We start from the raw sequence: 27,255 nt of genomic DNA on the forward strand, positions 1-27,255 counted from the left end.
TTCATCAAGAGGCTTTTTAGTTCCTCTTCACTTTCTGCCATAAGGGTGGTGTCATCTGCATATCTGAGGTTCTTGATATTTCTCCCAGCAATCTTGATTCCAGCTTGTGTTTTTTCCAGTCCAGCGTTTCTCATGATGTACTCTGCATATAAGTTAAATAAATAGGGTGACAATATACAGCCTTGTAGTACTCTTTTTCCTATTTGGAACCAGTCTGTTGTTCCATGTCCAGTTCTAACTGTTGCTTCCTGACCTGCATACAGATTTCTCAAGAGGCAGCTTAGGTGGTCTGGGATTCCCATCTCTTTCAGAATTTTCCACAGTTTCTTGTAATCCACACAGTCAAAGGCTTTAGCATAGTCAGTGAAGCAAAAGTAGATATCTTTCTGGAATTCTCTTGTTTTTTATATGATCCAACAGATGTTGGCATTTTGATGTCTGGTTCCTCTGCCTTTTCTGAATCCAATCTGTACATCTGGAAGTTGTTGGTTCACATACTGTTGAAGCCTCGCTTGGAGTATTTTGAGCATTACATAGGGTGTAGCATATAAATGTTGAATATTTGTGTCCTACATGAGTAAATGAAAAAACTATCACTGTGGTAGACCCTTAACTGATGCTCCAAACAGTATGTAATGACTCATTTTTATAATAAATGATAATAGCAGCATTATATTACTGGGCTTCCCTGGTGGCTCAGATGATAAAGAATCTGCCTGCTATGTGGGAGACCCGAGTTCAATCCCTGGTCGGGAAGATCCCCTGGAGAAGGTAATTGCTACCCACTCCAGTTTTCTTGCCTGGAAAATTCCATAGAAAGAGGAGCCCAGCAAACTAGAGTCCATGGGGTCACAAAAGTATGATCTAATAGTATTAGATGAAAAAAACCTTTGATATGCAATAAGTAAAAGAGTATACTCACCTTGCTACTAAAAGACCAATGTAAGTGATAACTGATATTAAAACTTCTTACTATCCTTACCTCCTTCAGAAGTTCAACACTGTGCTCTAAAAGGTGAATTAAAGATGAGCATTCCCCAGTTATGTTTAAGCTGACTTCACAGACACACAGCAGCTGAAGGGTCAGCTGGGTAAGCTGAATTTTCCAGAAAACAGGATAACGCAAAAGGTTTAAGTATACTTCTTCAATAAACAGCATCACTTCTGTTGTCTGTATCAAATCTTTGATCTGAGAAACAATCATTATAGGATATTAAAATAAATACACAAACCAAAGGATAATTTAACTTATACAAGAAGTTTACCAATAAATTATTTTTTCTCTAAACCTATAAAGACTTAAAAGAAATGAAGAAATTTATGTAACTCAAAGACAGTTAAACATACAACTCTGCCTTCTCCTATTGTCACTAACTGAAACACAATTTGCTACTGTTTTTGTTACTGCTGGCTGGCACAAATTCTTCTCATTTATTTTTCTAACTACTCTTAGTGCAGATTTTAAAAGACAAATTACATGACAGTACCACATGTTGAAGTAAATAAATTAAAGTTGGTTTTGAATCCTTCAAATGAACTTGCCTTTCTATAATTCCAACATAGTTACCTGCAAGAAAAGCATTAGTATGTTATTCTAATGCACTGCTAAGCCCTCCATCTGCAAGAAATTTGTTCAGACAACCTTAACTGAGAGCATCATTTCCAAACACGGCAGATGCAGTGAAAGACCATATTCAAATAGTAGAGTGTCTTCTCAACTGGCTAATGTATTAGATAGGAAGGACTTGAATGCTCTTGAAAATCCCAATTCAATTCAAACCCAGCTGTTCTGATCAAAATTCTGGAGTTAGTACTAAGGATATGGTCCTACTCACAGACACACTGGCATTTCCCAGAGATTACAAACAATGAACCATCTGCTTCAATCAGGAGCCTTGTGTCTGTTAAATTCATCAAGAGGAAGGCCTACAGTTGACCAGCTGTACCTTTCACCCAGCCGTTACCACCATAATAATCCTAAAAGACTGTAAGTTATACGCAGAAAAATTAATTTCTAACAAATAAAAAGAAAAAAGCTATTAAAAGATCAAGGGGGAGGAGACAGCAGAAAATGCTATGTTATTAAGAAAATATGTGAACAGTTCAGTAGCCAAATTATTTTACTCCTTTGCAAACATATAAAGGAGTATATTTGCAAAGGCAAAAGGCCACCAAGAATTGAAAGGGATTTAAAACAAAGTAAAGCCTCATGCTTATTTGACAACATACTTCCTTGAGTGCATTTTTTCTACATACTTAAAATTTTCTGTAATAAAAAAAATTTTTCAAGACCAGCTCAGTAACTTCACATTAAAGGCTTTCCAATCTTTAGCATTACCAAAGTTCTTAACAAGATTACTTTGTAAGTAACGGTTTCTCTTTATGTTGAAATAGACCATGTGCAATGAATAATATGTGAGATGACAAGTCACAATTAAGAAGAACGACTGGGACCAAAGTGAGTACTGAAGTTTAAGGCAGGTAAAAACACAACTCCATAGATACAATATGAAAGAATTGAAATGAGAAAAAAAAGAAATAGGAGTTTCACTGGTCAGCATCTCATTGACTTATGGATCAACAGTGTGATGGCTATTTCTAAGGAAAAACTTTTAATTATATGATTGTTTTGAAATGCTCCATATTGATCAGACCACATCTACAGTACTACATTCAGCTCTAAAAAGAACATTTTATAATAATACATTCTCAACACCAACAGACTATAGAAATTCCCCCAAAGAACAGTGAAAAGTCAAAACCATTTCATGCAGAAAAGTAAAGAAATTGATGAAAAGAAAGAACAGAGGAAGGGAGTAAAGGATTAAAAGGAAGAAAAGGAAGGAAGAAATGTATAAGATAGAATTCAGATAAGCTGTTTAAAAAGCTTATTTTATTTTGCTCTGAGAAGAACAGAGACTAATGGGTAATCTTAGGAAAATGCAGGTCAATTAGAAGTATTTGCTAAAAAAAATACATATAAAAAACGGTTGCCTTGCAAAATAGCATGCTTCCTATCACTGAAATATTTAATTAGTCATGGGATGGTTGTCTCTTAACGAGTATAACAAATACATATAATTAGTGGGAAAATGAATTACACCACCAAGATCCCTCCCAGCTCTGTTCTTCATTCCAATAAAGCTGATTTGTTAATAATTAAATGTATTTATGTCACTAGTCCCACTAGTTCCAAATGACGGATCTGACTTTTTCTTCTCAAATACCGTGACTAAATATATTAAGAAGCCACAGATTTCCAGGTGGCACTAGTGGTAAAGAACCTGCCTGTCAATTCAGGAAACCTAAGAGACACAGGTTCCATCCCTGGGTCAGGATAATCTGCTGGAGGAAGGTAAAGTAACCCATTCCAGTATTCTAGCCTAGAGAATCCCATTGACAGAGCAGCCTGGCGGGCTATGCTCCATGGGGTCTCAAAGAGTCAGTCACGATTGAAGTGACTTAGCAAGCATGCACAGATTTCTGAAAATACTTCACAAAACACACTTCTAGAAGTATTTAGGCTTGTTAATATAGGTTGATGACAGTGAAGGCAAACATCTACCGAAGAGCATAGCACAGGGCAATACAAGCACGCTGCGGGACAAGTGTAGCCTAGCGCTATATGTTCTGCACATACCCCGCTTTATTGGCCACACAAAACAAAAGCTTTGAAAAAGCCACAGGGGAATTCACTTTGATTAACTTTTCTCTGCCTTGATTGCAGGAAAGCCTGATTATGAGTCACAAAAGATTCACTCTAGTCACTCCTTGATAACACAAACTTGAAACAGGTCATCTGTGACCTCAAGTGATCACCTTGAAAAATATTCACAAATTCCCTCCCATTGGCTAAGCAGCACGGTACTCAGATTGTAGGGAAAAAACAAATTAGATGGTGAGATGGGATAAATGAATATTATATTCAAATTATAACAATCTGGCAACTGAAATAAAAAAAAAAATTCTGTAGTTACAGAGATATTAGCTCAAATTTATCATTCCTCTTAACTCCCTAAGCATTCTGTCCATACCTCTACTATACATCTTTGTCCATCTACTTTGAATTATAAGAATACATATACCTGTTTTAGCTCCCTTACTAGACTGTGGTCTTTCTAAGAATAGGATCCATACAGGTCACCACATACACTATAAGGAAACTTCTGAAAACTGGAATCTAGCCAGCACTCAGATAGTCAAGCCCCCAGGGCTGTATGTACCCAGAGAGATGTCTTTTTCCAACTTACACAAAAAGGACTTTTTTTTTAACTTATAACGCTCTCAGTGTCCAGCACAAGGGGAAACTCAGGTCAAAATTATTTTCCTTGAGGAGTCCTCCTTAAAGTTTTCATTCCTACTAATCCTAAAATGGATTATGTTGATTTACATTTCTATGAATTTAGTTAACATTGTATATATCAGAGTGAAATCTAGATTTGTTTCCATTATCATCTCCAAAACCCAGAAAGTGTTTCTAGAGCTGTTTGCCACATCACACGGGTTCTATTTTATGTACAACAATAACAATCAATACTTATTAATTCAGGTGCCATGTTAACGAAAGAGGAGAAAAGGCCTTACCTGCAAACATGGAACCATGTCACAACACAGTTGTAGTATCTGTTGTTCCAATATTGATGGTTGTTCTTTGTCACAAGGGACCCGGGGTTTAAGTAAGACTTTGAGCAGAGTTAATCGGAGTTTAGCATATTCTTGTAACTGGGGTGGTTCACAATATAGATACCATAGAAATGGCGCCATAATTTGGATACATGAAACTTCAGACCTGCAAGTAAGTCATGTAATGTAGAAGCCAGTCATTGAATTACACAGAGTACCAACCAGGTAAGTGTCAAGCATCAACTTAGAGTTCATGACATGTCATAAACTATGATACCATTGAGTGTACCTTTTTTATCACGACTCTTCTATTCTACCATGACCCACCTAAACTCATGCCAAACAGTTGTTTCTACACTGGGGAGAAGGACTTAATACCTGGAGCCCATAAGCCTGATGCCCAGGACTAAGAGGGTCTACTTGCACACTAAAATAGCATCTACATCTCCAGGTCCAGTCTTTAGTGAACATCAGAATCATCTGAGAACCTTTTGAGAATTTTAGACATCAGGATCCATTTTTCCAAGAGTATGATACAAACATGCAGTTTTGGAAAAGCTCAATAGGTAAGGTCCTAAGTAAAATACAAAACAAAACAAAACTCATACAGACATCCAAGAAGATGATCGACAGTCAATATTTACTTGTCAACTTGTCAGCACTTAGGGTGTGCATGTTACTACACTTGGTGCCTTTAAATCCAATCAATCTTTACCACAACCCTACAAAATAAAAATATTATTATCCCATTATGCAGACACAGAAACTGAGGCAGACAGAAGTGAAGTAATTTGCCAAGTCCTCCTAAGTTTTTCCCACTCAAGGGAGGAAGACTTTACAAATCCTTCATATCTATTTAGATTATAATACATCCCTATAACTCCAAGTCCAAAGTCACTAAAATGCCAGAATGACCTTTCAGAGATAAAAATTTGATCATGCCATTAATCAGCTTGACAGAGTTTATGCTTAAGATAAAGTATTCACAAACCCTTCATAATTTGACCTCTATTTTCTAATTTCATTTCTTCTTCTTCTCCACTCTCCGCTGAACTACACTAAATTTAGCTCTGATCATCAGTGAAGTCATCTGGGTTTTCTTCTCACCTGCTGTTACATTCATCTGTAATACTCTCCCCTTTCTCCTTTTCCTGTTCCCTCCTCTGCCTAATTTCTATCATCTTTCAGTTCTCCCCTTTAAAAGGACTTCCTGAGGGCCTTTCCTGATACACAGCCTTGGTCAAATCCCCATTGTGTGCTTGCACAGCATAATGACTTTATTGTCATTATTTATTTATATCTCCATCCCCTGCTAGACTATCAGTCAATAAGGGCATGAATCATGGGTTTCAGTTTAATGCTCTATTACCAATAAGTATACACACTAGGCCCTCAGAGATGCTCAATCATTAAATTAATTGATTCATTTACACTGTCATAGAGTAGTTTTATAATTAGCATGCATTGATTAAATATGATTTTATTTTAATATTTTTCATACTTATTATAAATAAGTTATTATTACATAAGATACAAAGATGAAACAGGCATTATCTATCCTTAAGAAGCATGTAGTTTAACAGGGACCATCAGCTCTGTTCATGGACTAGAGAATACAAAGTGAAAAAGGTGCTAAAAGAAAGGTAAAGGTGCAATACTTAATGGAGGAAATGGTATTTAAATCATGACTGATGACATTAATTTTATAATGCTATACATTCCACAGCAATGTGATTTCAAAACACCATTAACACTAATAAAAATTTAAAAGTTACCAAATTGATAAGATTTAATCTATTCATTCATTCATTCATTCGTGTCACAAAATTTACTAAGCTCCTACAGATATCTTCACTCTTCTATGTGCTAGAAACAAAATTAAACACATGCTCTGACAGAGCATGTGTTCCTCATAATCTGCAGGAAGTTGGGTTTTTTTCCCCCCTCATCAGCACCAATACTTACACAATCTATAAAAAAAAAACCAAAAGGACCTGTGAGTTCATAATTATTAATGAAACATTAATAACTGTCTTTATCATAATACCTACTATAGGAAACTAAAAAATGTTTCATAGATCAAGCAAGTAGATGATGTATATATGGATTAGACTATGGAACAGAAAAGAGACTTAAAATACTTTGTTCCCCCGTCTCTGTCCAATAATATACTCCCCAAAGAATAAATACTAGCCAGGTGGTAAACAACAGTTAGAACTGGACATGGAAAAACAGACTGGTTCCAAATAGGAAAAGGAGTACGTCAAGGCTGTATATTGTCACCCTGCTTATTTAACTTATATGCAGAGTACATCATGAGAAACACTGGGCTGGAAGAGGCACAAGCTGGAATCAAGATTGCCGGGAGAAATATCAATAACCTCAGATATGCAGATGTCACCACCCTTATGGTAGAAAGTGAAGAAGAACTAAAGAGCCTCTTGATGAAAGTGAAAGAGGAGAGTGAAAAAGTTGGCTTAAAGCTCAACATTCAGAAAACTAAGATCATGGTGTCCGGCCCCATCAATTCATGGCAAATAGATGGGGAAACAGTGCAAACAGTGGCTGACTTTATTTTTTTGGGCTCCAAAATCACTGTAGATGGTGACTGCAGCCATGAAATTAAAAGATGCTTACTCCTTGAAAGAAAAGTTATGAACAACCTAGACAGCATACTGAAAAGCAGAGACATTACTTTGCCAACAAAGGTCCATCTTTAAGGCTATGGTTTTTCCAGTAGTCATGTATGGATGTGAGAGTTGGACTATAAAGAAAGCTAAGTGCTGAAGAATTGATGCTTTTGAACTGTGGTGTTGGAGAAGACTCTTGAGAGTCCCTTGGACTGCAAGGAGATCCAACCAGTCCATCCTAAAGGAAATCAGTCCTGAGTGTTCACTGGAAGGAGTGATGTTGAAGCTGAAACTCCAATACTCTGGCCACCTGATGCGAAGAGCTAACTCATTGGAAAAGACCCTGATGCAGGGAAAGATTGAAGGCATGAGGAGAAGGACATGACAGAGGATGAGATGGTTGGATGGCATCACCAACTCAATGGTCATGAGTTTGAGTAAGCTCCAGGAGTTGGTGATGGACAGGGAGGCCTGGCGTGCTGTAGTCCATGGGGTAGCAAAGAGTTGCACACAACTGAACTGGATTGAACTGAGGTGTTAAGAACATCCATAAATAGCTTATCAGTTTTCTCCTACTTTGAGGTGCTAAAGGTGAAATGGAAGGTTCATGCAAAGAAAAGTATTTCCAAGGTGTTATTATTTGACACTAAAAGCATAATGTTGAGCTTTCCTAGGAAATATACTATCTAAAATCTCTATGCTTAATCTGTTCTGATTCTAGATTTTGCATTTCCTATGTGACCAACCTAGATAGCATATTAAAAAGCAGAGACATTACTTTGCCAACAAAGGTTCGTCTACTCAAGGCTATGGTTTTTCCAGTGGTCATGTATGGATGTGAGAGTTGGACTGTGAAGAAAGCGGAGTGCCAAAGAATTGATGCTTTTGAGCTGTGGTGTTGGAGAAGACTCGAGAGTCCCTTGGACTGCAAGGAGATCCAACCAGTCCATTCTGAAGGAGATTAGTCCTGGGTGTTCTTTGGAAGGACTGATGCTAAAGCTGAAACTCCAGTACTTTGGCCACCTCATGTGAAGAGTTGACTCATTGGAAAAGACTCTGATGCTGGGAGGGATTGGGGGCAAGAGGAGAAGGGGACGACAGAGGATGAGATGGCTGGATGGCATCACTGACTCGATGGACGTGAGTCTGAGTGAACTCCGGGAGTTGGTGATGGACAGGGAGGCCTGGCATGCTGTGATTCATGGGGTGGCCAAGAGTCGGACACGACTGAGCGACTGAACTGAACTGAACTGTACTGATGTGCTATCTGATGATTTACTATCAATGCTGTGGAGTATGAAATCAACTGGTCTTAAGGAGAAAAGGAAAATAAAACAGGTAACCTGAAATCCCAAAGTGACTAAGAATGTTTAAAAGTGTGACCCATTGTGCATGTTTACAAACAAGGCTTTCACATGTATGTTCAACAAGGAGGGAGAAATAGTGGGAAAAGACTTGGAATAAGAGTCAAAATACTGAGGCTTAGGGCCCAACTCTGTCAACTGAATAGCCACGTGACCCACGTGACCTTGAGCAAATCATTTAGTGTTGCTCTCCTTAGTTCCCTCTCTAAAAAACTATGTGTTAGCCTAGTTAATCTTGAAAAAGCCACGCTTAAAGTCCATGTGTGTTAGTTGCTCAGTCATGTCCGACCCTTTGCAACCCCATGGACTATATAGCTCACCAGACTCCTCTGTCCATGAGGCAAGAATCCTGGAGTGGGTTGCCATTTCCTTCTCCAAAACACCATGACATCATTGTCAATTTACCCAATTCTTAGTTCTATAGAGATGAAGTCTTGACATCAGAGGCCTTCTACAAATGAGTGCAGAATTTAACTAGAGAATCACGTCCCCACAAATCTAGCATGAAGATACACTGCTATTTCAGGACATCTACATTCTATTAAAAATGAAACCAAACAGCTATTCTAACCAACAATTTCTAAGATAGAAAGGTCTAGGAATACTAGCTATCATCACAATATTTTGCCTCCTTCTTGTAGTTGTGAATCACCATTTATATTCTTACTAAATTACCAAATTTCCTTCATTATCTTCTAAATGTAAAAAGTACTAATCTAACTCACTCTAAAATTAAATCTCAGGAAACTAACAGTCTGCTGAAAATGCAACCAGAATTATCAATTTCATCCTGCAAAAAATAGTCTCATGGTGCAAAAGCAGAAATGAGACAACTGAAATTCTTTGCAAAGAAATATAAAATTATTTAGAACTTCTAAAAAGCTCTAGATAGCATACTCTAACAGTTATGTAAAGTTTAAAAATAAAATAAAATTAAAAAAAAAAAAAAAACAAAAACAAATGAAAGGATTAAGTCAATAAAAGCTTATCAGTAAATAAATCAGAATCAATAAATAATCTTTTCTCCTTATGAACATCTGGACATTATCATTAGAACTACTTCCAAATTCCAAAATAATACTCCTTTGACACGAAAACAACTAAAATGTAATATAATTATTTGCTAACTGAAGCATGAGACAAGTGAGATATTTGTAAGGATTACCCTAAAAAGAAGCTTAATAACAGATTTGGCACATAAGCAGCACATCTTTTATAAAATATCCCAATCTATTTAACAAGAAAAATTTCATTAAACAACTGTTTATAAATTTGTTAATTTTGCTTTCTGACATGGATGAACAAAGACATTTTTAGTAAATATTAATATCTTATCTTTGAAAATGCAGTCATGGGTGAGGGAAGAGAAGATGGTAATGTTTATTTTAAGATATTTATTCAATTGTTACACAGATTTTTCTTACTGGCAGATTCCAAGCTTCCCTGTATCTCTTTAAAGCTTCTTCTGATAGTATATCCTACCTGGAAATTCTGTCTAAAATTGAAGTTAAAGACTCCAAAATGGAATTCTAATAAATTGCATCTATAGGACATTCTAAGACCTTCAAGAACAAGAACACATGAATATAGCTAGTGTGGGAAAAGTAGCTCAGGCATTGGACTACATGGTCAATGGTACTATCCTATCATGACCTTGTATAGAAGTACTAAGTAAGCAGTTAGGTTTTATATTTTAGGAGCCACTTTACAACCCACTGCCTGGGCCCCACCAATCTGGGAGCCTCCTGTGTATACATATATACTTTGAACATTTGTAAGCACCTAAACTGTGCCAGGCATTGTTAACATAAAGAATACTAAGACAGAGTTCCTGCCCTCAAGAAAGTTTCAGTTAATGGAGGATAATAATTATAAGACAATGTAATAAATATAATCATGTCAGAAATCACAACTAAAGTATTAATTTAGCTTGTGGTAAGTAAACACTTCCTGGAAGAGACAATACCTAAAAAGAAATTTAAAATAGAGAAAGTAATCAAGAAAGGGCTAGTTAGACAAGGGATGTGATGAGATTCAAGACAGTAAAGTAGAAATTAATAAGCAAAAGAAGAGGCGAGGGAATAGCACTTCTTGCTGTGTGGAACCAAAGCAAGTCAGTGTATTGCTGAATATGGAATTCATAAATCATGAGATAAAGGAGAAAATAAAATTGGTGAAACCGATCATACACAGAGCCTAGTATATGACATAACAGATCTCATCCTGTAGCCCAGGGATTTTCCAGCTAGTCCAGAGACCAAACTATTGTTTTCCAATAGAAAGCTGCTGTGAGATATCAATATATTATTAAAAAAAAAAAGAAGAAGAAAACAGTGAATAAAAACAGAGCTGGGACTTCCTTGGCTGTCCAGTGGTTAAGAACTCACTTTTGAATGCAGGAGATATGTGTTCAATCCTGGTCAGAGTGCTAAGATCCCACATGCCTTATGGCCAAAAACCCAAAACATAAAACAGAAGCAGTATTGTTACAAATTCAATAAAGACTTTAAAAATGGTCCACATCAAATTAAAAAACAAAAACAAAACTTAAAATAAAAAAAGCTGAAGCGGTGTGAGGGTGTTTCCATGTTTAGCCTCTACATTTGCAAGTCCAGTTTGGAAATCACAGTGATGGTGACCTAAGCTAGGCAGTGACACAAAGATCTGCTCTCCTGATACGTCGCCCTGATGGATGGCTTAGAGAATGGCTTTGAGCAGGATGACATGGAAGGCAGAGCTGCCAGTTAAGAACAGGTGGCAACAGTCACAGCAAGAGATGACCACCTGAGCTAATGCCATGGTAACAGAATGGGAGAAAGCTTTGAGGACCATCAGAAGGCAGAAGGCCTTGGTGAAGCTAAACTAACCGCACATATGGTGGTCATCTGGTCCCAGTCGGCAATACTGTTTAATCCCAACTGGCACTGGTTTCTAATGGAGAGATTAACTCACTAATCAATTTCCAGCAGGAAGACCTGTCATCCATATGTACTATGTAGTAGCTTACTGAATATTTCCAATCAACCTTCCAACTGTCCAATGCTTAGCTTCTTTAACAGTAGCTATTCTCATGGTCAATATTTCAACAATCAATAAAACACATAGGATTTTTTTCTCTTAAAAAGAAAACAGGAAACTATATCCTGCTGTAAGACATTTCGGCAGGAGAAAACATTACAATCAAAACAGCTTAAAAGAAAAACTCTAAAATTAGCATATACTATTCCATCTCCCTAATTTATTTTATTTTATATTACCTTTCAAGGCATTGTTGGAAAAAAGCTGTCAGCTGCTGCAAAATGACTGGCCAGCAATCAGGTCTGTGCTCAAGAACAGTGATCAAAGGCTGAGGATGGTTTCTGAAAAACACACAAAGTCACACTGGAAGCTGTCATTTCAGGATACACATTTTTAATATCCAAATATAACAAGAGAAAAAGCCACTGACATCTAGAAACTTTTTTTCCAGGATTCATAATTGTCACAGAATCCTCATTTGCTGCATTTGTTGCAGAGTTGGCTCATTAGAATTATTTTTTTTTTAATTTGTTTTCCAGAAAAAAGAACCTGAGTCTTAGAGATCCAAATTTGACAGCAGTCTCTGTTATCTAATAGCTCTATGACTTTGGCCAAGCTCCTCAATCCAGTAGCTCTCTCATTATCCACTCCCTTGATTCCCTGATTCTTGGAAATCTCCTCTTCTTGCTGATGAATCTCTTTCCAGACCTGAAAGATACCATCTCCTCTAACACTGTCCCAACCTATAAGCACCATCTCTCTGTCTCCGTGGGGCTTCACTGGTGGCTCAGCGGTAAAGAACACACCTAAAAAGCAGGAAACGTGGGCTTGATCCCTGGATCAGGAAGATCCCCTGGTAAAGGGGATGGCAACCCACTCCAGTATTCTTGCCTGGGAAATTCCATGGACAGAGAAGCCTGGCAGGCTACAGTCCATGGGGTCGCAAAGAGTCTGACACAAATGAGCAATTAAACAACAGCTATGTCTCTGTTCCCATTTACCCCCATTCTTCTCAATATATAGCTCTGTGTTCCCCCAATATACTTCAGGTAAGGAAAAAGAAAATATTTCTCCCATCTCAAATAACAAACTCTTCAAATTATAAATTCTGAAAATTTCTGTTGAACAAGAACAAATCTTTTTATCTGGGCTCCATCAATCAAGATGCCAAAAAGACTGTATAAAAGATCTGAAATGTGAAGGATTCTCAAATAATGGGGTTAAAAAAGAAAAGGAAAAAAGACAAACAAATTATTCTAAGTAGTACAAAAAAGTCTACTGGAAATTGTAAATTCATTAGCTCTTTAAACTATGAAGTACTACACAAAGAATCTTCAGTTATTAGTGACGTGGCTTTTTCCTCCAAGAAAAAAATTTTAATTAAAAATGCTGCTGCTGCTGCTACTGCTAAGTTGCTTCAGTCGTGTCCGACTCTGTGCGACCCCATAGACAGCAGCCCATCAGGCTCCCCCATCCCTGGGATTCTCCAGGCAAGAACACTGGAGTGGGTTGCCATTTCCTTCTCCAATGCATGAAAGTGAAAAGTGAAAGTGAAGTCTCTCAGTCATGTCCCGACTGTTTGCGACCCCATGGACTGCAGCCTACCAGGCTTCTCTGTCCATGCCATTGCCTTCTCCGGTAAAAATGCTACTTATTTTTTTAATGAAGTATAGCTGATTTACAATATTGTGTTAGTTTCAAGTATACAAAAAATGATTCAGTCATACCTACATACATACAAATTCTTTTTTTATTCTTTTCCATTATAATTTATTATAAGATATTGAACATAGTTCCCCCTGCTATTCAGTAAATCCTATTGTTTATCTATTTTATATATAGTAATATGCATCTATTAATCCATACGCCCAATTTATCCTTCCCTTATCCTTTCCTGTTTGTCAACCATAGTTTGTTTTCTATGTCTGTGAAAATACTTTTGTTTTGTAAATAAGTTCATTAGTACTATTTTTGAGATTTCACATATAAGTGATATCATATAATATTTGTCTTTCTGACTTGATTTATAGAATAATCTCTAGGTTGATCAATGTTGCTGCAAATGGTATTATTTCATTCTTTTTTTATTCTGTTTTTAACTTTTTATCTTACATTGCAGAATAGTTTATTAAGAATATTTTGGTAGTTTCAGGTGTACAGCAAAGTGATTCAGTTATATATATATACACACACACACATGTGTTTATTTTCTCAAATTAAAAAAAAATTTTTTTAAATGCTATTTGAAAGAAATTCACACCATATAGATCCATCTATCTTTTTTACATAAAAAGAATTATATACATAATTTTAATTCAATAATACAGCACTAGCAATGTTTAAAAAAAAAAAGAAAGAAAAAGATCAGACCATCAGTCACACTCAAATGATTTTTTAAAACTGCCTTCTTGGTGGTTCTCAAAATGTGATCGCCTTCCCAGCAATATCAGCATCACCTGGGAACTTGTTAGAAATGAAAATAAATTCTCAGGCCTCAGCCAGCCCTAATAAACAGCTCTCCAGACAATTCTGATGCACTGCTATAAAGCAGTGCTACTCAGCCCGGTTGTGAGCTAGATTCATCTGTGGAGCTCTTTTTAAAATACGAGTGCCCAGGCTTCAATTATACCGGGGTTGCTAGGAGTGGAGCCCATGCATTAGTAATTTTAAAAAATTCTTCTAGCAATTCTGATGTGTTGCCAGAGTTGAAAATTGGTACAAGTTAAAAACCACATAAGAGGGAGGTTTGTAGTTGGGAAGTTTTCTGATTTTTTTTTTTCTCTCTCTTAAACAGAAAATTATGGCAGATACTTCACACTGAAACACTCATGTTAAACACCTCTCTGACACTACTACACAGTTTCTGGATATTATAACACCATCTCTCTATTCTCTCCTCAACCTCACCTAATCTATCAGCCACTAACTTCAAATGCTGGCAAGCTCCTGTTTGTTAAAGCACAGGCTATTTCTGAGTGATCAGATTACTGCCATTGCTAAAGGACTGCTCCAAGCAACTCTTTATGCCAAAACTTAAAAATCCTATCGAAATCACATTTCCAAATTCCAAACTCCTTGGCAGTTAATCCTATCTAGAATCTGCTTCTACCCTAGTTGTTACAGATATTAAGAAAATAAATGCTACAAATCCTAAAAGCCTCTCAGGTATGTCACATCATCCGAACTTGTTAGATTACAAATTCAGTAGGTCATGTTCAAGCAAACATGAATGAAAAGGAAAGAACAGCAACTGGAATTAATTTTAGCTATGGGTTTTCCTTCTGATAAGCCCCATACTGAAATGAGGAGCATCAGATATGACCACCCACTAGTCCTCCAGCTAATGGTGGCATTCATTACTATTTAAGAAGAAAATCCAAGAAGATACTACGTAGTTTCTGTGTGATCATAAAACACTTAAATGTTTTTCAATACTCTTCCCTTATGTCACCTCCTACCTCTTCCCACTTCTCATGTTTCCTCCTCCAAAAAGCTGTTAAGAATCTACCTCCTTTACAGAGACTCACAGACTTAGACAAAAACTTATGGTTGCTGGGTGGAATGAAGTGGGGAAGGGATAGTCAGGGAGTTTGGGATGGACATGTATGCACTCCTGCATTTAAAATGGATAACCAGCATGTGGGTACAGGACATGGAACTCTGTTCAATGTTATGTGGCAACCTGGATGGGAGGGGAGTTAGGGGTAAAATGGATACATAGGTATGGCTGAGTCCTTTTGATGTTCACCTGAAATTATCACAACATTGTTTGTTAACTGACTATACCCCAAAAAAATAAAAAGGTTTAAAAAAAATTTTTTTAATCTCTTTTTAAAAACTATAAAGAATGTATCTTCTTTTAAAAAGTTTTGTCCAAATTAAATCATATCAACAGAAGTAAAAGATAATAATTTAAATTAGATTAGAAATGATGCATATACTAGCAAACAACTCTATCATACTTTATTAATAGCTTCTACTTTACTGGAATTGTGGGACCCCCTGTAACTTTGTTGTATGACTAACTTTGTTGGAGGCTCGTTCTGCTAGCTTTTGGGTTCAGCAAATTCTATTCAATATCTCAGACTTTAACTCTAAAGATGAAATTATGTAGAATATAGAATAGGGATTATCCAAATTAATTACTGACTTGTGCTGCTGTTTAGTCACTAAGTTGTGTCTAACTCTTTTGCAAGCCCATGGACTGTAGTTTGCCAGGCTCCTCAGTCCATGAGATTTCCCAGGCAAGAATACTGGAGTGAGTTGCCATTTCCTCCTCCAGGGGATCTTCCTGGTACAGGGATCAAACCCTTTGTCTCATGCATTGGCAGGTGGATTCTGGACCACTGAGCCACCAGGGAAGCCGAATTACTGACTTAGACATCTGGAAAATTAATTTTTCCAGATAATTAATTATGTCAGATCCAAGTGAAAATTTGTAGGAATAATATACAATATCGATTCCAAGAAATTAAAAACCTTGACAGAGAAAGGAAGTCCAAATTAAGAACACTGAATATTACTGCTGATTAACATTGATTACCATTATACTATTTCAACTTGGTACAACTAAGCTAAAATCAATTATAATTACCAAAATTTTGTTTTAATACTTTGAATATAATGAAAAGAGCTAAGGTTTCCCTCGTGAATCACTACAATGGCATATGAATGCACCTATAAAATAATATATAAAGCTTTATGGTTCATAGAATGGACATAGTTTTTAATTCAATCACTTTATTGTGCAGTTGCCATACATAAAGTTTTCTCAGTCTGGCTATACTGATATTTGGAGTCAGATAATTCTTTGGCATAGGGGTTGTTCAATATACCATGGGATATTCAGCAGCATTCCTGGCCTCTACCCACTGGATGCTAATAGCATTCAGTCTAGTTAAATGACAATCAAAAATGTCTCTCAGATCAGATCAGATCAGATCAGTCGCTCAGTCGTGTCCGACTCTTTGCCACCCCATGAATCACAGCACGCCAGGCCTCCCTGTCCATCACCAACTCCCGGAATTCACTCAAACTCACGTCCATCGAGTCAGTGATGCCATCCAGCCATCTCATCCTCTGTCGTCCCCTTCTCCTCTTGCCCCCAATCCCTCCCAGCATCAGAGTCTTTTCCAATGAGTCAACTCTTCGCATGAGGTGGCCAAAGTACTGGAGCTTCAGCTCGAGCATCATTCCTTCCAAAGAAATCCCAGGGCTGATCTCCTTCAGAATGGACTGGTTGGATCTCCTTGCAGTCCAAGGGACTCTCAAGAGTCTTCTCCAACACCACAGTTCAAAAGCATTAATTCTTCGGCGCTCAGCCTTCTTCACAGTCCAACTCTCACATCCATACATGAGCACAGGAAAAACCATAGCCTTGACTAGACAAACCTTTGTTGGCAAAGTAATGTCTTTGCTTTTGAATATGCTATCTAGGTTGGTCATAACTTTCCTTCCAAGGAGTAAGTGTCTTTTAATTTCATGGCTGCAGTTACCATCTGCAGTGATTTTGGAGCCCAGAAAAATAAAGTCTGACACTGTTTCCACTGTTTCCCCATCTATTTCCCATGAAGTGATGGGACAGGATGCCATGATCTTCGTTTTCTAAATGTTGAGCTTTAAGCCAACTTTTTCACTCTCCACTTTCACTTTCATCAAAAGGCTTTTTAGTTCCTCTTCACTTTCTGCCATAAGGGTGGTGTCATCTGCATATCTGAGGTTCTTGATATTTCTCCCGGCAATCTTGATTCCAGCTTGTGTTTCTTCCAGTTCGGCATTTCTCATGATGTACTCTGCATATAAGTTAAATAAACAGGGTGACAATATACAGCCTTGACGAACTCCTTTTCCTATTTGGAACCAGTCTGTTGTTCCATGTCCAGTTCTAACTGTTGCTTCCTGACCTGCATACAAATTTCTCAAGAGGCAGATCAGGTGGTCTGGGATTCCCATCTCCTTCAGAATTTTCCACAGTTTATTGTGATCCACACAGTCAAAGGCTTTAGCATATTTGGAACACTCAGCAGTGGCCACAGGACTGGAAAAGTTCAGTTTTCATTCCAATCCCAAAGAAAGGCAGTGCCAAAGAATGCTCAAACTATCACACAATTGCACTCATCTCACACACTAGTAAAGTAATGCTCAAAATTCTCCAAGCCAGGCTTCAGAAATATGTGAACCGTGAACTTCCTGATGTTCAAGCTGGTTTTAGAAAAGGCAGAGGAACCAGAGATCAAATTGCCAACATCTGCTGGATCATGGAAAAAGCAAGAGAGTTCCAGAAAAGCATCTATTTCTGCTTTATTGACTATGCCAAAGCCTTTGACTGTGTGGATCACAATAAACTGTGGAAAATTCTGAAGGACATTACCAAATGTTCCCTGAGTCTACAATTGCCCCTGGTTAAGAACCACTGAACTAGGTAAAATGGCAAGCACTGTGCAAAGTACAAAACTAATTCAAACATGGTACTAGCCCTGAGCTATTCAAAAAGACAATGATTCCACCATTATCCTTCTTTACTGAGCCAAAAGCAATCAATCAATCATGTCCAAAATTTGAAGTTTCTTATGGAAAACTTGTGGAGAAAGTAATGGCACCCCACTCCAGTACTCTTGCTTGGAAAATCCCATGGATGGAGGAGCCTGGTAGGCTGCAGTCCATGGGGTCGCAAAGAGTCGGACACAACTGAGCGACTTCACTTTCACTTTTCACTTTCATGCATTGGAGAAGGAAATGGCAACCCACTCCAGTGTTCTTGCCTGGAGAATCCCAGGGACGGGGGAGCCTGGTGGGCTGCCGTCTATGGGGTCGCACAGAGTCGGACACGACTGAAGCAACTTAGCAGCATGGAAATATAGTCATCCAATAATAACATTAGGTACACAAAGGTAATGGTACAGTAGAAAATAGAAGACTTAAAATGGAAAACAAATGTACAATTATTCCTTGCAAAAAACAGAAGCATATTCCAAAATAAACAATTTTGGAATATGTATTCCAAACAGTATTAAAATTATGTAATATGTATTCCAAACAGTATACATGGAATATGTATTCCAAACAGTATTAAATATTATGCATGCTGATCTGGGTATGATAGAAAACAGTGTTAATTTCCTATTTAAAATACTATAATTAGCACATTTAAAATGTCCTAAGGCTAAGTATAGTTCACTGTTCATATAGTCAAGGATTGATTCTTAAATTTATAGATTATTCAAGATTTTTCTTTTCTTTCTTCTCACTGCTTATTAGCCATTCCATTTCTTCCAAGTACCTCTGAGAAAGGTCAAGATAAATCTACAATTCAAACTTTACTCGTCATTAGAAGCACTGTTGAGGAATAAAAAAAATGTGATACAAAAGAACATCAAAACAAAACCTGGGTTATGCCTTAAAATGTCAATTATCCCCCAAACTAGTAGTCAAGTCATAAAGAGTAATTTGACTACAACACTTTATTCAAAATGATAGATAGGTTGAACATACAATCATCCTGATCACTTGAAAAGCTAACACTGGCAGACAATAAGCTCTATACAACTTGGAAAAGCAAACACAAATGTGGGGCACTGAAGTCATTATTTACATAAGCAGTGCCTACATAGCATCATCCGAATCATTTACTGTTATGCTGCCACATCCACGTCTCAGAAACAAAAACCAGAAATGGAGAAGTGATGTGAAATAGTGGAGGGAACACACTGAATTAAAGGAAAGAATCAAGCATTCCAAATTCACCTGCTGTCTCTGCAACACACTGTGTGATCTCAAGCAAGAGAATTAACCTCTCTTGCTTGGGCAAGAGTTTCTTCAGCTGTAAAATGAGGAAACCAGACTAAGTACCTTCCAGGGCTAAAGTTCTATAACCCAAGTCACCCATTAAAGCTCTAACCTTTGAATTGCTCAAGATCAGAGGTGGATGGCTCTCAACTATTAATAATTCTATGCCAAGTTTAAACAGCTCTAAGGTCAACATCTAATAAAATCTAAGGCCTCAAAACAGTGGTCTTCTATTTTTATCTCAAATAAATAAATCACCCTATATTTTTCATTTCAGAGAGAAATGCAGTACTGTATCCAGAATAAGCCCACAGAAAATTTCAAATCAGGCTTTCCTAACTCTTAAGACATACATCCAATACGCTCTGCTTTCTTCTTAAAAGAGAATAACATTGTTTGTAAAGATTGAAGTCAATACAAAACAGGCAACCAGGTCACCCTTCATTGGCCTCTGGTGCCTCTAATTTCTCCTTCACTCTGTGGTTTTTAATATTTCTGTTGTTTTCCTGCCACAGATGAGCCAATTTGTTGTATGTTCTTTGGCACTTGCCCATTTCATAATTTGTAAATGTTTTAACTGCCATTTTAAGTAAAGCATGCAACACAGTACCTAACACAAAGAATACTTTGTAAATGTGGTTCTATTATGATTATCATGCAGATAAATTTGATTCTTAAACTAGAGCATAAGCAGCTTGAAAGCTGGGTCTCTATCTTCTTACTCTTATGCTTCCCTTTCAGTGCCTAATGCACATTTTAAATAAATGTAACAAACATACACTTTTCCCAAAGCACCTTTTTAAACTGAATGGATCATGAAAAACCAACATCACAACCCCTCTAAGTACACTGTTTCAAAGTTAACAACATTCAGAGGAAAAAAAAAGCACAGAAGAAGCAGGCAGAGTACCTACCTAATACTTCAGGACTCCCTACCCTTTAATAACATTGTCAACAACACAGAGCAGTGCATGCATCTTAGCAGACAGGAGTGAGGGAAGGAATAAATGAAAAATTCGTGGTTCCACTAGACTAGCACAGAGACAACGATAAAATAAGGTATGTAACTAGATTCACCTTTCCAAGTATAAATGCATCAATCTTAATAGAAAAGAAAGAGTTAAAAAAAGAAATAGTCTTGTGGTAGGCAAATCAAAAAGCAAAAGTTATTTGTAATCTTTAGGTCACCTCCACCTTTCTGCTACATCTCTACATGTAGGAAAGCTATGATTTGATTTATATCATAGATTCAGCGATAGACACAGATTGCCTTTTCTGTGTGAGGAAACAATGCCTGCCGTCACCATGCATTTTCATGTATGCAGCTGTGACCCCGGGGCTTTCAGAAGCATAGCACACCACTTACTACATCAAATATGCATTTTAAAAGCATTTCTCTACCTGCTTTGAATTTTGATTTGAAAATGTTGGTTAGAAGCCAAAGTGGGTTAAAAAAAGAGAAAAAAAAAAGCTCTGCAGATTTTAAGATAAAAATGAATAAAAATTGATTCTACAATAAATATTACTATTAAAAAAAGAAAAATTAAATGATAATAGTGTATCTTTATCTATCCTATAGAGTCGTAAGACAAATGCATTTCATCCACGCCAGAAAAAGAAGACTTGGAACAAAAAAAAAATTTAATTTTGACATTTTTTATTAATTTCCTTTTTTCTTTGGGTCTATAAGGCAGATAGGGGGAAGATAAGATTTCTTTGAAAAGAGATTTCATATTACAATGGTTCTGCCCTCATAGTGAACCTTTCCCACGACTCCTATTTTGAGAGGCAGGTTTTAACACAAAGATGTCTGCCAATGTCAGAAGGCTAGAACTATTTTAGGTACTAGTTGGTGGCTAGGGGAAACAGAGACACACAGGGTTCAAAACATCTATTATTAAGTTACATCCTAGATTGGGAAAGAAAAGAAACTAAAGATAAGATAAATAGGCTAATAAGGCAAAAATCAAAATATCTTGTGCTCTTAAAGACACTTACCACCAAATCACCATACCAATTTTTAAATTAAGCATGTGCACTTAGCAGAACTTATGAAATATTTCCTGGTGGCAACTGCTAACTGGAAGATAGTATATGTACAAATTATTCTTTAGGTGTGATTTTTAAACACCAAGTGTAAACCCCAGGTGACTGGAACCATGAATTGTGAACAAAGACTCCCCTGGGTGGGAAAGACGATGGAAAAGAAGAAATGAAAACAGAAGCAAAACCTGCAGTTTGACAGTAAGAATCAAGTCATATAGATGTCCACATCTAAAGCTTATCTGTATTTCCACTGCCATTAGTAAATCTAAGGAGTGGTAGAGTTGGGAAATTACCATTTTGAAATTATCTCAGTGAAAACTAATAGGGAGGGGGGAGCTGTGAGTTTAATGAGGAACACGATATATTCATGGTCTCATAGCATCTTCTCCACGGACTGCTTACTAGTTACAAGAAGAAGATGGTAACTACACAGTATAGAAACCAGATATTACCTTGATAGGGTAATGAAAATTAAAATCACCAATGAAAGGCAAGATGGACATCAGTGTCTCCAGATGTCCTGAGAAAGGTACAGCAAACTTTCACAGTATTCGAAAATGTCAATGTCCTAAAAGATAAAGGATGAGATAATTCCAAGCTTTAAAAGACTAAAAAGATATGATAGTTAAAGGCAACATATGATCCTAAACTGGAGCCCGTACACTAAAAATAAAAAGGAAAGAGGTATGAAAGGACGTTATTAAGCCAAATGGCAAAACTAGGATATGGATTATAGGTAAAAGTGTTAAATGAACATCAAATTTTCTTGATTTGATAACTGTACTCTGGTTATATAAATATCCTTGTTCTTAGAAAACATACCCTACTGAATATGTACAATCTACTCTCCAATAGTTTTTAATTCTATAGAGAGAAGGATAATGAGAATGTGGAAAATCAGTGAATTGGGGTAAATGCCAGATGGAAATTTTCTGTACTATTCTTGCACCTTTTCTGGAACTTTAAAATTCTTTCAAAATAAGTTTAAAAAATAAAACCTTCAATGACTTCCTACTACTCTTGAAAGAAAACCCAAAGTCTCTACCATGGCTTGCATCTTCTAGGCCATGTCTAACTCTCCTGAGCCTCTGTCTTGGCCTCTTCCTCCCTTAAACACTAAGCTCCAGGCACCCCACCTCCTGTTAGTTCCACTAGGGCACCAGGCCCTCACAAAGCAGCAGCTAAGCACATGCTTTTCCCTAGATCTGAGATGCTCTGCATTCTTCGCACAGCCAATTCCATTTCACCCACCAAAATGGAGAGAAGAGACAATGCAAAAAGAGTCTAATGCTATGAAGTGACTTTTACTTTTCAGGGAGAAAAGAGGTATGAACCATAAAGTACTTCAACCTTCAGGACACACATCTTTTAAGATCTCAAAATTAACTCTACATCTAAATAAACTCATAACACTACACAAACAGATATGCAAATACTGACAAAGTAAATAACTTTCATCTACTCTGGGTATAATCACCCATTGCTATTGGCCTAATCACCCATTTCAGAGCATACCATCTGCCCAAAACATTTAATATTCCCTTATTTCAGAAAGTACAGCTTGATGTTGATCAGACCAACTCTTTCCATAAACAAGATTCTCAACATGTGATATTTGTGCATGTCAGCCACTGTCTGGCACATCAGAATAACACACAAATTCTGGAACAAGCAGTTACCGCTCATGAATTCACAGCTATTTCCTCACTTCAGCTGAGGGAAGAGAGATCTTAAAAAGACTGCCATAATATGAATACATAGAGGAAAAATTAAAAGCAAGAGTACATGATAAAATTTTAAGAGGAAAAAATGGCATATTACAAAGAAAATGAGCCTCTCATAATTAATGAATCTTAAAATTTTAGTTTGGGCTTCCTTGGTGGCTCAGTGGTAAAAACTCACCTGCCAATGCACAGGTTCAATCCCTGGGTGGGAAGGATCCCCTGGGGGAGGAAATTGCAGCATGGATTCGCAAAAGAATCAGACGTAACTTAGTGACTAAACAATAACAACAACAACAAAATTTAGTCATTCTTTCTTATAATCAAAATATCAGGCAAACGCTGGTCTGCTGCATGGTCAATGTTATAGAGCACTGCTGCTGCTGCTGCTGCTGCTGCTAAGTCGCTTCAGTGGGGTCTGACTCTGTGCGACCCCATAGACGGCAGCCCACCAGGCTCCCCTGTCCCTGGGATTCTCCAGGCAAGAACACTGGAGTGGGTTGCCATTTCCTTCTCCAATGTATGAAAGTGAAAAGTGAAAGGGAAGTCGCTCAGTTGTGCCTGATTCTTAGCAACTCCATGGACTGCAGCCTACCAGGCTCCTCTGTCCATGGGATTTTCCACGCAAGAGTACTGGAATGAAATAACTTAAAGATAAGTGTTTATAACAAAGTGGAGTTCAAGCTAACAAGAAGAAAAGTTAGACCAAACAAAAAATGGGAGGGGAAAAATAAGCCTGAAATAGAGGATATCTTAGTGGTCATCTTTCATGTTTTTTTTTTTAAGTGATTAAACTAAAAATTGTTCACAGATTAAAAAAAGGAGAGGGGGGAGGTTAAAGTTTTTGAAAACAGTTAAATGTCTAAATCAGAGGTCACAAACGGTTGCCCTTGGATTGCATCTTGTGAGCAGATGTGTTCGGTCTGCCGACTCTGTATTTTGAAAAATTGGAATTGTTTTCCAACATTTATTAGTTGAAATATTTCATATAAAATGTTATTAATACTGAAGGATCTGAGAGTCTGGCGACAACAAAGCCCCATGCCTCACTGCAACAACTGGCAGCAGTCCTCAATCCAACCACCGCATGTAACAACCCAGGACGCTTTGAGTGTTACCAGTGCTGGAGGCTGAGCCTACTCCTTCCCGGGAGAGCCCAGGCACTACAGTCAAAAGTTCCTCAGAGAACTCTAACAGTGCAACCAGAATTGAGAGTCCTGGGCCTAGAGTAAAACTTGCATATTCTCTTCATTTAATCACAGTAGCCAACTGTGCTCTATTGCTCTTCCAATTTATCCCCATTCTAAAAGGCCCTGGGAATTGAAACTCCATTTAAATATCCTCCTTTAATCTTGTTTAAGTCACAAGACTACAGAAGGGTTCAGTTAAGCAAAATGAACTTTACTGGCTATACACACTCTAATCTGATGTATCTCAAAGTATGGTGGGTAAATAGATCATCTGTGTACCCAGATGTATGGGTAAAGTGTGTGCTCCAGACATATACATGAAAAACGCTGAACTCCTTCCACACTAAAACACTGAAAACCATCACTGGTTTGTAGAATGGTGCTGAGGATTCAAGGGATTAGAGCTGATAGACAGAGTGCCTGAAGAACTATGGATGGAGGTTTGTTACATTGTACAGGAGGTGGTCATCAAAACCAACCCCAAGAAAAAGAAATGCAAAAAGGCAAAATGGTTGTCTGAGGAGGCCTTACAAATAGCTGAGAAAAGAAGAGAAGCAAAAGGCAAAGGAGAAAAGGAAAGATACACCCATCTGAATGCAGAGTTCCAAAGAATAGCAAGGAGAGAGAAGAAAGCCTTCCTCAGTGATCAATGCAAAGAAATAGAGGAAAACAATAGAATAGGAAAGACTAGAGATCTCTTCAAGAAAATTAGAGATACCAAGGGAATATTTCATACAAAGATGGGCTCAATAAAGGACAGAAATGGTATGGCCCTAACAGAAGCAGAAGGTATTAAGAAGAGGGGACAAGAATACACGAAACTATACAAAAAAGATCTTAATGATGCAGATAACCACAATGGTGTGATCATTCACCTAGAGCCAGACATTCTGAAATGTGAAGTCAACTGGGCCTTAGGAAGCACCACTACAAAAAAAGCTTATGGAGGTGATGCAATTCCAGCTGCGCTATTTCAAATCCTAAAAGATGATGCTGTGAAAGTGCTGCACTCAATATGCCAGCAAATTTGGAAAACTCAGCAGTGGCCACAGGACTGGAAAAGGTCAGTTTTCATTCCAAGCCCAAAGAAAGGCAATGCCAAAGAATGCTCAAACTACTGTACAATTGCACTCATCTCACACGCTAGCAAAGTAATGCTCAAAAGTCTCCAAGTGAGGCTTCAACAGTACGTTAACCGAGAACTTCCAGATGTTCAAGCTGGATATAGAAAAGGCAGAGGAACCAGAGACAAAATTGACATCTGTTGAATCATAGAAAAAGCAAGAGAGTTCCAGAAAAATATCTACTGCTGCTTCATTGACTACGCTAAAGCCTTTGACTGTGTGCATCACAACAAATTGTGGAAAATTCTTCAAGAGATGGGACTACCAGACCTGACCTTACTCTTGAGAAATCTGTATGGAGGTGAGGAAGCAACACTTAGAACCGGACATGGAACAACAGACCAGTTCCAAATTGAGAAAGGAGTACGTCAAGGCTATATATTGTCACTCTATTTATTTAATTTATATGCAGAGTACATCATGTGAAATATCAAGATGGATAAAGCACAAGCTGGAATCAAGACTGCTGGGGAAAATATCAATAACCTCCGATACACAGATGACACCACCCTTATGGCAGAAAGTGAAGAACTAAAGAGCCATGGCAAATAGATTAGGGAAACAATGGAAACAGTGACAGACTTTATTTTGGGGGGCTCTAAAATCAGGCTATGGTTTTTCCAGTGGTCATGTATGGATGTGAGAGTTGGACTGTGAGAAGTTGAGCACCGAAGAATTGATGCTTTTGAACTGTGGTGTTGGAGAAGACTCTTGAGAGTCCCTTGGACTGCAAGGAGATCCAACCAGTCCATCCTAAAGGAGATCAGTCCTGGGTGTTCACTGGAAGGACTGATGCTGAAGCTGAAACTCCAATACTTTGGCCACCTCACACGAAGAGTTGACTCATTGGAAAAGACCCTGATGCTGGGAGGGATTGGGGACAGGAGAAGAAGGGGATGACAAAGGATGAGATGGCTGGATGGCATCACCGACTCAATGGACATGAGTTTGGGTAAACTCCAGGAGTTGGTGATGGACAGGGAGGCCTGGCGTGCTGCGATTCATGGGGTCGCAAAGAGTCGGACTGAGCGACTGAACTGAACTGAACTGAAAATCACTTCAGCCATGAAATTAAAAGACGCTTACTCCTTGGAAGAAAAGCTATGACAAACCTAGACAGCATATTAAAAAGCAGAGACATTGCCAACAAAGCTATGGTTTTTCCAGTAGTCATGTATGGATGTGACAGTTGGACTATAAAGAAAGCTGAGCACTGAAGAATTGATGCTTTTGAACTGTGATGTTGGAGAAGACGGGGAAGCCTGGAGTGCTGCAGTCCATGGGGTCGCAAAGAGCTGGACACAACTGAGTTACTGAACTGAACTGGCCCAGGAGAAATACCAAACACCCAAAGGTTTGTGTTTCATTACTTCTGCACCCAAATGTTTATCACAGCGTTATTTACAACATCCAAGATATGGAAACACCCTAAGTGTCATTGATGGATGTATGGACAAAGAAGATGTGGTATATATGCACAATGGAATATGACTGAGCCATAAAAAAGATGAAATCCTGCCATTTACAACACATGGATGGACACTGAGGGTAATATGCTAAGTGAAATAAGTCCAACAGAGAAAGACAAATACAATATGATTTCACTCACATTTGGAATATTAAAAATAAACAAACAAACCAACCAAAAACAAACACATAGATACAGAGAACAGGCTAAGTGATTACCAGAGGGGAATAGGAGTAGGGAGAAGGCAAAATGGGTAAATGAGGTCAACTTTATGGTAACAGATGGA

The 27,255-nt window shown here is 37.7% G+C and overlaps 1 protein-coding gene across 4 annotated transcripts in view; it reads right to left on the reverse strand.

Moving 5' to 3' along the window:
* FOCAD (focadhesin) overlaps positions 1–27,255 on the reverse strand; it is a 305,178-nt gene that overhangs the window by 220,557 nt on the left and 57,366 nt on the right. For all 4 annotated transcript variants that reach the window (XM_055577935.1, XM_055577936.1, XM_055577933.1 and 1 more), the window contains 3 exons: positions 11,875–11,976; positions 4,585–4,789; positions 983–1,189 (listed from right to left, as the gene is read on the reverse strand). In XM_055577935.1, the coding sequence (XP_055433910.1) occupies positions 983–1,189; positions 4,585–4,789; positions 11,875–11,976 (514 nt within the window). The remainder of the gene's footprint in view (positions 1–982; positions 1,190–4,584; positions 4,790–11,874; positions 11,977–27,255) is intronic.

The sequence above is a fragment of the Bubalus kerabau genome, chromosome 4, assembly GCF_029407905.1.
Source record: "Bubalus kerabau isolate K-KA32 ecotype Philippines breed swamp buffalo chromosome 4, PCC_UOA_SB_1v2, whole genome shotgun sequence".
Taxonomy (NCBI): Eukaryota; Metazoa; Chordata; class Mammalia; order Artiodactyla; family Bovidae; genus Bubalus; species Bubalus kerabau.